The sequence below is a fragment of the Hemitrygon akajei genome, chromosome 21, assembly GCF_048418815.1.
Source record: "Hemitrygon akajei chromosome 21, sHemAka1.3, whole genome shotgun sequence".
Classification (NCBI taxonomy): domain Eukaryota; kingdom Metazoa; phylum Chordata; class Chondrichthyes; order Myliobatiformes; family Dasyatidae; genus Hemitrygon; species Hemitrygon akajei.
Genome location: NC_133144.1, coordinates 57954461 through 57967038, shown reverse-complemented (window position 1 = coordinate 57967038; position 12578 = coordinate 57954461). Strand labels below are relative to the sequence as shown.

Genomic DNA, 12578 nt, shown 5'->3' with positions numbered 1-12578 from the left:
TAGATACTTTATTCATCCCCATGGGGAAATTCAACTTTTTTTCCAATGTCCCATACACTTGTTGTAGCAAAACTAATTACATACAATACTTAACTTAGTAAAAAATATGATATGCATCTAAATCACTATCTCAAAAATCATTAATAATAGCTTTTAAAAAGTTCTTAAGTCCTGGCGGTAGAATTGTAAAGCCTAATGGCATTGGGGAGTATTGACCTCTTCATCCTGTCTGAGGAGCATTGCATCGATAGTAACCTGTCGCTGAAACTGCTTCTCTGTCTCTGGATGGTGCTATGTAGAGGATGTTCAGAGTTATCCATAATTGACCGTAGCCTACTCAGCGCCCTTCGCTCAGCTACCAATGTTAAACTCTCGAGTACTTTGCCCACGACAGAGCCCGCCTTCCTTACCAGCTTATTAAGACGTGAGGCGTCCCTCTTCTTAATGCTTCCTCCCCAACACGCCACCACAAAGAAGAGGGCGCTCTCCACAACTGACCTATAGAACATCTTCAGCATCTCACTACAGACATTGAATGACGCCAACCTTCTTAGGAAGTACAGTCGACTCTGTGCCTTCCTGCACAAGGCATCTGTGTTGGCAGTCCAGTCTAGCTTCTCGTCTAACTGTACTCCCAGATACTTGTAGGTCTTAACCTGCTCCACACATTCTCCATTAATGATCACTGGCTCCATATGAGGCCTAGATCTCCTAAAGTCCACCACCATCTCCTTGGTCTTGGTGAGGAAGTAAGGAGGCACGGGATCCAAGGGGACCTTGCTTTGTGGATCCAGAACTGTCTTGCCCACAGAAGGCAAAGAGTGGTTGTGGACGGGTCATATTCTGCATGGAGGTCAGTGACCAGTGGAGTGCCTCAGAGATCTGTTCTGGGACTCCTTTTCTTTGTGATTTTTATAAATGATATAGATGAGGAAGTGGAGGGATGTGCTAGCAATTTTGCTGATGACACAAAGGTTGTGGGTGTTGTGGATAGTGTGGGGGGCTGTCAGAGTTTACAGTAGGACATCAATAGGATGCAAAACTGGGCCGAGAAGTGGCAGATGGAGTTCAACCCAGGTAAGTGTGAGATGGTTCATTTTGGTAGGTCAAATATGATAGCAGAATATAGTATTAATGGTAAGACTCTTGGCAGTGTGGAGGATCAGAAGGATTTTGGGGTCGGAGTCTATAGGACACTAAAGCTGTTGTGCAGGTTGACTTTGTGGTTAAGAAGGCATATGGTATATTGTCCTTCATCAACTGTGGGACTGCGTTCTAGAGCCGAGAGGTAATGTTACAGCTATATAGGACCCTGGTCAGACCCCACTTGGAGTACTGTGCTCAGTTCTGGTCGCCTCACTACAGGAAGGATGTAGAAACCATAGAAAGGGTGTAGAGGAGATTTACAAGGAGGTTGCCTGAATTGGAGAGCACACCCTATGGGAATAGGTTGAGGGAACTTGACCTTTTCTTATTGGAGTGACGGAGGATGAGAGGTGACCTCATAGAGGTGTATAAAGTGATGAGAAGCATTAATCGTATGTATAGACAGAGGCTTTTTCCCAGGGCTGAAATGGCTAGCACGAGAGGGCACAGTTTTAAAGGTGCTTAGAAGTAGGTATAGAGGAGATGTCAGAAGTAAGTTTTTTATTATCTAAAACGCAGAGAGTGGTGAGTGTGTGGAATGGACTGCCGGTGACTGTGGTGGAGGCGGAAATGATCGGGTCTTTTAAGAGACTCTTGGATAGGTAGACATGCTTAGAAAAACAGAGTGCTATGGTTAACCCTAGGTAATCTCGAAAATACATGTTCTGCAGAGCACTTTGGGCCAAAGGGCCTGTATTGTGCTGTAGGTTTTCTATGTTTCTCTCTTTATAGCTAATACTCACTAATCTCTCACCCCTCACTCAGCATCAGCAAAATTACAGGAGGAAGAAATTGGGGTTCATGAGCCAGTCCTCTTTAGGGGATTGGAGATAGAGAAGGTTAGTAACTTTAAATTTTTCAGAGGATTTGTCCTGGGACCACACTTAGGTGCTATTTCTAAGAAGGCACAGCAGCACCTCTACTTTCATAGAAGTTTTTCAGTACGTCATCAAAAACATTGACAAACTTCTATAGATGCACAATGGAGAATGCGCTGACTGGTTGCATCATGGCCTGGTATGGAAATCCCAAAGCCCAAGAACAGAAAAGCTTACAAAATGTGGTAGTTACAGCCCAGTCCATCAAAGGAACAGCCCTCCCACCACTGAGTGCTACCACAAAAAAAGATCATCATCAAGGACATCTACCATCCAGGCCATGTTCTCTACTTGCTGCTACCATCCGGAAGAAGCCTTAGGTACCATACTACCAGGTTCAGGATTAGTTATTTTCCTTCAGCAGACTGCTGAACTAGCGTGGCTTCACTCACCTCAACATTGAACTGATTACACAACCTATGGACTCATTTCCAAGAACTCATGTTCTAAGTGTTGTGTATTTATTTATTTATTTGTTTTTGTTTTTGCGGTTTTCCTTCTTTTGCACATTGGATGCTTAACAGTTTTTGTGTATGGTTTTTCATTGATTCGATTGTACTTTGTTCCATTGTGAATGCCAGCAAGAAAATGAGTTGAACTGCACCCTACGTTTCTGAAATAGGTAGTGGTAGAGATTGTGGAGGAATTAGTAATGATCTTTCAAAAATCATTGAAGTCTGGCATGGTTCCAGAGGACTGGAAAATTGCAAATGTCACTCCACTCTTTAAGTAAGGAGGAAGGCAACAGAAAGGAAATTATAGACCAGTTAGCCTGACCTCTGTGGTTAGGAAGATGTTAGAGTTAACTGTTAAAGATGAGGTTATGGAGTACTTGGTGACAAAGGACAAGATAGGACAAAGTCAGCATGGTTTCCTTACGGGAAAACCTTGCCTGGCAAACCTATTGCAATTCTTTGAGGAGATCACAAGTAGGATAGATAAAGGGGATGTAATGGATGTTGTATATCTGGACTTTCAGAAGGCCTTTCACAAGGTGCCACAATGAGGCTGCTTACCAAGTTAAGAGCCCATGGCATTACAGGAAAGTTACTGGCATGGTTACAGCATTGGCTGATTGCTAGGAGGTGGCGAGATGGAATAAAAGGATCCTTTTCTGGTTGGCTGCCAGTGACTAGTGGTGTTCCACAGGGTTCGGTGTTGGGACCATTCTTTTTATGATGTGTATCAATGATTTAGATGATGGAATAGATGGCTTTGTTGCCAAGTTTGCAGATGATACAAAGATTGGTGGAGGGGCAAGTAGTGTTGAGGAAACAGGTAGGATGCAAAAAGACTTGGACAGATTAGGAGACTGGTCAAGAGAGTGGCAAATGAAATTCAATGTTGGAAAATGCATGGTCATGCATGTTGGTAGTAGAAATTAATGTGTAGACTATTTTCTAAACAGGGAGAAAATCCAAAAATCTGAGATGCAAAGGGATTTGGGAGTCCCTGTGCAGAACAACCTAAAGGTTAATTTGCATGTTGAGTAGGGGTGAGGAAGGCAAATGCAATGGTAGCATTCATTACAAGAGGTCCAGAATATAAGAGCAGGGATGTGATGCTGAGGCTTTATAAGGCACTGGTGAGGCTTCCCCTTGAGTATTGTGAACAGTTTTAGGCTCCTCATCAAAGAAAAGATGTGCTGGCATTGGAAAGTGTTAAGAGGAAGTTCACAAGGATGATTCCGGGAGTGACAAGGTTATCTTACGAGGAACATTTAATGGCTCTGGGTCTGTACTCATTGGAATTTAGAAGGATGTGGGGGAATCTCATTGAAAGCTTTTGAATGTTGAAAGGCCTAGAGAGAGTTAATGTGGAAGGAATGTTTCCCACGGTGGGGAAGTGTAGGACAAGAGGGCACAGCCTTAGGATAGAAGGACATTCATTTAAAACAGAGATGCGGAGAAATTTCTTTAGCTAGAGGGTGGTGAATTTGTTGAATTTATTACCACAGGCAGCTGTGGAGGCCTGGTCGTTGGGTGTATTTAAGGCAGAACTTGAGGTTATGAGGAGAAGGCTGGGGAGTGAGGCTGAGGAGGGGAGATAAGGATCAGCCATGATTGAATGGCAGAGCGGACTCGATGGGCCAAAAGGCCTGATTCTGCTCCTATGTCTTATGGTCTTATGAAAGGATTAATGTATGTGGTGCATTTGATGGCTCTGAGCTGGAGTTCAGAAGAATGAGGAGGATCTCTTTGAAATCTATCAAATATTGAAAGGCCTAGATAAAGAGGATGTAGTGAGGATGTTTCCAACTACATCCTCTTTTAGGATTTTAGGATCAGAGGACACAACCTCAAGATAGAAGGATGTCCCTTTAGAAGAGAGGCAAAGTGAAATTTCTTTAGCCAGAGGGTAGTGAATCTGTGGGATTCATTGTCACAAACTGTGGTGGCAATGTGATTAGAACATAGAAAATCTACAGCACATTACAGGCCCTTTGGCTCACAATGTTGTGCCGACCATGTAACCTATTCTAGAAGCTGCCTAGAATTTCCCTACCACGTAGCCCTCTAATTTTTTAAGCTCCATGTACCTATCTATGAGTGTCTTAAAAGACTGTATTGTATCTGCCTCCACTGCCGCCACTGGCAGTGCATTCCACGTACCCACCACTCTTTGTGTGAAAAACTGACATCCCCCTTGTACCTACTTCCAAGCACCTTAAAACTATGTGCCCTCATGTTAGCCATTTCAGCCCTGAAAAAAGCCTCTGGCTATCCACATGATCAATGCCTTTCATCATCTTAGACACCTCTCATCCTCCATTGCTCCAAGGAGAAAAGGCACAAGTTCACTCAACCTATTCTCATAAGGCACGCTCTCCAATCCAGGCAACATCCTTGTAAATCTCCTCTGCACTCTCTATAGTATCCATATCCTTCCTGTAAAAAGGTGAACTGAACACAGTACTCAAAGTGGGGTATAACTAAGGTCCTATACAGCTTTAACATTACCTCACTGCTCTTGAACTCAATCCCATGGTTGATGAAGGCCAACATATCATACGCCTTCTTAACCACACTGTCAACCTGTCCTTTGGAAATGGACCCTAAGATCTTGCTGATCCTCCACACTGCCAAGAGTCTTACCATTAATATTATATTCTGTCTTCAAATTTGACCTACCAAAATTAACCATTTCATACTTATCTGGGTTGAACTTCTCAGCCCAGTTCTGCATCCTGTCGATATCCTGCTGTAACCTCACAATCCTCCAGACTATCCACAACACCCCCAACTTTTGTGTCATCAATAAACTTACTAACCCACCCTCTACTTCTTCATCCAGGACATTTATAAAAATCACAACAAGGAGGGGTCCCAGAACAGATCGCCACGGAACACCACTGGCCACCGTCCTCCATGCAGAATACGAACAATCCACAACCATCCCTTGCCTTCTGTGGTCAAGCCAATTCTGGATCCACAAAGCAAGGTCTCCTTGGATCCCATGTCTTATTACTTTCTGAATGAGCCTCGCATGGAGAAACTTATCTGATGCCTTACTGATATCCATATACACTATCCACTGCTCTACCTTCATCAATGAGATTTGTTACATACTCAAAGAATTTAATCAGGTTCATAAGGTATGACCTGCCCTTGACAAAGCCGTGCTGACTATCACTAATCAAATTATGTCTCTCCAAATGCTCATAAATCCTGCCTCTCAGGATCTTCTCCAACAACTTGCCTATCATTGAAGTACGATTCACTGGTCTATAATTTCCTGGGTTATCTCTTCTCCCTTTCTTGAACAAGGGAACAACGTTTGCAACCTTCCAATCCTCTGGTATTTCTCCCATACCTATTGATGATGCAAAGATCATTGCCAGAGGGTCAGCAATTTCCTCCCTCGCCTCCCACAGTAGCCTGGGGTATATCTTGTCCAGTCCCAGTGACTTATCTAACTTAATATCTTTCAAAAGTTCCAGCACATCCTCTTTCTTAATGTCTATACACTCAAGCATTTCAGTCCACTGCAAGACATCCCCACAATTGCCAAGTTCCTTTTCACTGATGGATACTGAAGCAAATATTCATTAAGTACCCCCGCTACCTCCTCTGGCTCCAAGCACAGGTTTCCACTCTCACTGCTGATTGGTTCTATTCTCACATGGCTCATCCTCTTACTCTTCACATACTTGTAAAGTGCCTTAATCCTGCTCACCAAGGCCTTCTAGCTCTAGCCCCTTCTAGCTCTCCTAATTTCATTCTTGAGCTCCTTCCTGGCACACTTGTAATTTTCTAGAGCTCTAATAGTACCTAGTTTCTTGAACTTTTCATGAGGTTTTCTCTTCTTCTGAACTAGATTTTCTATATCCTTTGTACACCATGGTTCTTTTACCCTACCATCCCTTTCCCTGCCTCAGTGGAACATACCTATGCAGACCCTATGATTGGCTATATTTAAAGTGGAGGTTGGTAGGATCTTGATTAGCAAGGGTAACACTGGTTATTTCGGAGAAGGCAGGCAAATGGTTTGAGAGAGAAAATAAGCCAGCTATGATGGAATGGCCAAATGGCCTAATTCTGCTCCTATATCTTATAGTTTTCCTTAACTTCAAGCAGCTTCTTACCTCAGCGTCTCCTTCACCACACATTTGAGGAGAGGCACTGATTTTAGCATCTTCACTGGGTCGCCTTCTGTTTTCTGGTGGGCTTCCAAAATCTCAGAGCGTACATTCTTCTGAATATGGGGATGTTTGGCAAGCTCATACATCATCCAATGTAGGGTAGTGGATGTCTGTTTCAGGATTGAATAAAAGAGTACGACTGATATTTATCTTGATTTAAACAAAAACCTAAAGGTTATCTTGTTCACAGTTAGATTATTTATCTAAGAACTTGAAATTGACCAATCAATTACTGAAAATGTTTGTAATTTTAAATCCTTTTATCTACTTTTCTATTTCACCATTTCTTCCTCAATGTGATCTTATATTTAAACCTCTGCCCTTTATTTCTGAATATGATTTACTCAAATTCTTGTATATGTACATACACTCATTGACCACTTTATTAGGTACCCTGCAGCAACTCCATGCATAAAAACATACAGGCATGGTCAAGAGTTTCAGTTGTTCAAACCAAACATTAGAATGGAGAAGAAATGTGACGTAAGTGTCTTTGTGTGGAATGATTGCTGGTGTCAGACAGGGTAGTTTGAGTATTTCAGAAACTGCTGATCTCCTGGGATTTTCACACACAATATTCTCTAGAGTTTGCAGATAATGGTGTGAAAAATAAAAAGCATCCAGTGAGTGGCAGATCTGTGGGTATAAACACCTTGTTAATGAGAGAGGTCAGAGGAGAATGGCCGGACTGGTTCAAGCTCTCAGGAAGACACCAGTAACTCAAATAACCTCGCGTTACAACAGTGGTGTGCAGGAAGACCATCTCTGAATGCACAACACGTCGAACTTTGAAGTGAATTTAGAATTTACTTAAAATCTTACATCCATCCCACAACACAAGGCAGTAAAACTCTTTGTGTTATGACTCCATTGCAATGTACAGACATGTGAATTTAAAAGTCCAGTGGCCTGTAGACAGAAGCTGTTCCATAGCCTGTTGGTCCTGGCTTTAATGCTGTGGTAGCATTTGCCAGGCAGAAGCAGCTGAAATAGTTTATGATTGAGGTGATTGGTGTCACCAATGATCTCCCAGGACTTTTTTTCTGCACCTGCTGCTATAAATGTCCTCAATGGAGGGAAGTTCACATCCACAGATGCACTCTCTGAAGTGATCTAGGTTGGTACAGTTCCCATACCAGCCCGTGATACAGCCAGTCAGTATGCTCTCAATGGTGCCCTGTAGAAGGTCTTGAGAATTTGTGGACCCATGCCAAACTTCTTCAGTTGCCTGTGGTGGAAGAGATGCTGTTGTGCTTCTTTTGCCACAAAGCTGGTTTGTACAGTCCAAGTGAGATCATCAGTCCAGTGTCGGTGGTTGCTTGCTGCAAATATAGTCTTTAACCAGCCTCTCAACGAATTTGCTCATAATTGAAGTGAGTACAACAGGGCGCCAATCGTTCAGGCATACTACCTTGGTTTTCTTAGGTAGAGGGACAATGATGGATGATTTGAAACATGAGGGCACTACAAACTGGGAGAGGGAGAAATTAAAAATGTCCATAAACAAAACACACCAGCCGTGTTCAGCATACACGGTAAAGACACGCCCTGGGGGTGCCATCTGGCCCTGCCGCCTTGTGGCTGCTGGCATTTTAGAACGTTCTATGTACCTCAGCATTGGAGATGGCCAAGGTGCAGAGCTCATCAGCAGCTCTCCCCGGGGGTTCAGTCCTATCAACCTTGAATCAAGTATAAAAAACATTTAGCTCATCCTGGAGCAAGGTGGCAACGTTGGTTGTACTGCTGCATTTCCTCTTGATGTCTGTGACGGTGTGCAGTTATTGTTGCAGAGTTGTGACTGGATTTTGTCCTTGTGTTGCTGTTGCCACCTTGATAGCTCTATGTAAATCATAATGGCATCTCTTGAGTTCCTGTTGGTCTCTGGAGGCGAAGGCTTTATCCCTTGTGCTGAGAGCAACATGCACTGAACTGCTTATCCAAGGCTTCTGTAGGCGGGCAGGAGCAAGATGGAGGAATGGGCAGACTTTCCAAACGGAGGGTGGAGAAGTGCTTTGTAGGTGTTGTGAAATGGAGAGTAGCAGTGGTCGAGTATGCTTCCTCCCTGTGTGCTCACCTCAACGTGCTGGCAGAACTTTGGGTAAGCTCTGGTCAGCGATGCTTGGTTAAAGTCTCCAGCAATGATGAAAGCAGCCTCTGGATGTGTGGTTTCATGGATATTGATGGTTTCACAAAGTTCATTCAGAGCCAGGTTAGTATCAACCTGTGGTGGGATGTACACAGCTGTAATAATAACAGATGTGAATTCTCTAGGCAGCCAGAAGGGTCGACATAGCAGCATAAGGTACTCCAAATCCAAGGAGGAAAAGGATTTGAGGGTGTGTGCGCCACATGGGTCACACCAAGCATTGTTCACCATGAAACATACTCCCCACCCCAGCTTTGCTTTTCGTGTACTGTCTTCTGCCGAGCATTGTGGGCATACTTTATTGGCACTGGAATGTATGGCAACGCTTGTGGGCTACTCCCAAACACATCCTTAGGTATGTGTGTTGTCCAAGTAAACAACACATTTCACTATATGTTTTGATGTACATGGTATAAATGAACTTGAATCTTAATACGCAGTTTTCAATGGTTTATTGTTTCCTTTACCAAATCTTTGTTTCTCTACCTATGTCCTGTTTGCACCAAAGATTTTACAAATCCACTTTTGCATAATCGTTGCACATTGAAATCTCCTATGCACTGCCCATAGACACGTCACAGTTTGTGAACTACAGTAGGAGAAAAGGCCATTCTGTCCAACTGCTCCATACTAGTATTTATGATGTGGGAGTTGCAGTAAGCTGAAGGTTAATGCAAGGTCCAGGCATGGATAGTTTATAGATAATGTGCGTTCACACTAGGCAAGAACCTGTGCACAGATTAGCTTCGCACTTGCACCCACATGGCATACTGAGACAAGATAGGGATGTAATGGAAGGATGCAAGCCACACACTTTTACTGACTTCAAAGTATCATAAATTGTTAGCCTGTAGTCTCCATTGACTTTTAACATTTGCATTATGTATGGTTATTGAGCATGCAAATGAGGAATTTGAATATGCACAGGTTACCAAATGGTCAATATCCATAACTACACATCAATTCTGTATAAAAATAGCATTACTCTGTTCATACTTCAGAATATTGTGATGAAATGGGCCAAGATGTTCTCCATATGTACAAGTAAATAAAATGTGATTGAGGAATGAGTGCAAGTTTCCAGAGTCCAGTTAATCAGTGTTAACAATGATGCCTCCCCTCCCCCCACTCACCACGGTATTGGTGGTATTGGCATTATAAATCATAATCAATTGAAAGCACATTTCTTTCTTACTGTGTCAATTGCGCCTGTCATGACGTCTATTACACTGGCTCTGACGTCTTCAAAAGGGAGAACCCCTTGCAGCAATAGCTCTGTAAGAACGCCAGGGAATGCGTGCTCATTTTTGAATCCCTGCTGAAATTGCCTGTATGCTTTCTTTATGTAGGTATTGGCTGAGAGTGAAAATAGAGAATACGACATCAATGAATGAACAGTTCAGTGTCTTAACCAATACTAAACACACTAGTCCTTTTGCTGCTTCATTCTTACAACATAGAACAGTACAATAGCCTTTCAGTCCGCAATGTTGTGCCAACCTTTTAACCTACTCTAAGTACAATCTAACTCTTCCCTTCCACACAGCACTACATTTTTCTTTTATCTATTTGCCTATCTAAGAATCTCTTAAATGGTCAAAGTAAATTTTATTATCAAAGTACCTATGTCATGATATGCAACCCTGAGATTAATTTTCCCAACCCTAATGTATCTGCGTATACTACCACCCAGCAGTGTGTTGTACACACCCACCACTCTGTGTAAGTAAACCTTTCTGATTTTATTTATTTATTTAGAGAGACAGTATGGAATGGGTCCTTCCAGTGTGGCTGTGTGGCTCAATGGGCCACACCACCCAACAATCAACCCATTTAATCGCAGCCTAAACACAGGACCAAGTCTTTAGACTGTTGGAAGAAACCCATGTGCTCATGGAAAGGACATACAAACTTCTTATAGAGGATGCCAGAACTGATATTCCTCTGATATTTCCCCCTAACTTTCCTTCAATTATCTTACACATTTGTCCTCTCATATTTGCTATTGCCACCCAGGATAAAGGCATTGGCTGTTTAGTCTGTTTAAGCCTCTTCTCATCTTATATACCTCTATCAAGTCACCTCCTATCCTGCTTTGCTTCAAACAGAACAGTTCTAGTTTGCTCAACCACCTTCTTGGAGCAGTGAGCATATTTATTTATTTAATTTTTATTTAGAGATACAGCACGGTAACAGGCCCTCCAGCCCAATGAGCCCGTGCTGTCCAATTACACCCATGTATCCAATTCACATACTAACCCTTACATCTTTGGAATGTTGGTGGAAACCACAGCACTAGGAAGAAACCCATGCAGTAATGGGAGAACGTACAAATTCTTTACAGACAATGGTGGGAACTGAACCCTGGTCGCTGGCGCTGTAATATTGTTATGTCAACTGCTAAGTTACCTACCACCCATAATTTCTTTTGTGTTTGATACTGAACTTGTTGTGATAAAAGAGTTAACGTATTCTTAAGTAAATAGTTTTAGCGTTAATTTAGGCATGCACATATCCTTGGATGTTCACATAGATGTTTCTTGGTCATGTCAATGTAGTAAGCAGTAAATACTGTTTTAGTCAAAGGATGTGGACATTACCAGCAAGGCTTGTATATGTTGTCCATGCCCCGTTGCCCCAAAACCCAAAGTGGTTTTCTTTTAACCATTCTCTTGGATTATGAGGCCATTTTAGAGGATGATTGAAAGAAAAACACATTGTTGTTGTGGGTAAGGAGTCACATATAGACCACATTTGGCAAGGACAAAATTGCTGAGATTTCAGTAGTGGCAAAAGAAAAAATTCTTCAAATGACCAAATCTGAGTATAGAACATTTGAGGCATTGAGTACAAGATTAAGGAAGTCATGTTGCATCCAGATAAACTTTGGCTGGAGCACACATGGAGTTTTTGTGTGCAGATCTCGACTCCCCATCACAGGAAGCTTTGGAATGGGCACAAAGGAAGTTTGCCAGGATGCTGCCTGGATTAGAGGGCATGAACCATAATGAGAGGTTGGACAAACTTGGGCTGTTTTCTCTGGAGTGTTGGAGGCTGAGGGGAGACCTGAGGGAAGACCTGAGGGAAGTTTATACAATTAGGAGAGGCAGAGACTAGATTGACAGTAAAAATCTTTTCCCAGGGTAGAAATATTAGACAAAAATAGAGGACATGCATATCAAGTAAGAGGGGGACGGTTTAAAGAAGTCACACCCACAATATATTCCCCCCCACCCCCCGCACAGAACGGTGCCCGGAACAGATTGCTAGGGGTGGTGGTAGAAGCAGATACAATAGTAGTGTTTAAGAGACTTTTAGATGGACATATGGATAGGCAGGGAATGGATGGATAGTGATAACGTCGTACAGCCTAAAAGAGATTTTAGCATAGTGTTTGGCACAGACCATTTCCTGTACTATTCTGTTCAATGTACTCAGACAAGAAGACCCTTCTCTCTTGAATTAATCATTGGTGGCAGGATATCTCTTCAGTTCAAATGGGACAAGATTTTAAGTTCAATCTTGATCTCATAGAGAATGGAGAAGATAATATTTAAGTGATCCATTGACCCATTCCTCAGGCTTCTCTCTCCCGTGAAGGCATTAAGTTGCTACTAACTACTTTAGGAAGATCCACTTTGAGTCCATCTTTGATATCTTAACTACAAATGAAAGATGGCAATGATCCTGAAGGTAAATTCAGGTACACCACCACGATGAAGTCTGTAGCTGTTACCACTGCTATAACACAAGGTATTCCAGGGTT

At 42.5% G+C, this 12578-nt stretch overlaps 1 protein-coding gene across 2 annotated transcripts in view; it reads right to left on the bottom strand.

The window, feature by feature from the left end:
* LOC140714332 (cholesterol side-chain cleavage enzyme, mitochondrial) overlaps window positions 1-12578 on the bottom strand; it is a 52062-nt gene that overhangs the window by 13784 nt on the left and 25700 nt on the right. For both annotated transcript variants that reach the window (XM_073025495.1, XM_073025496.1), the window contains exons 5-6: window positions 10008-10168; window positions 6610-6776 (exon numbers count right to left, since the gene is read on the bottom strand). In XM_073025495.1, the coding sequence (XP_072881596.1) occupies window positions 6610-6776; window positions 10008-10168 (328 nt within the window). The remainder of the gene's footprint in view (window positions 1-6609; window positions 6777-10007; window positions 10169-12578) is intronic.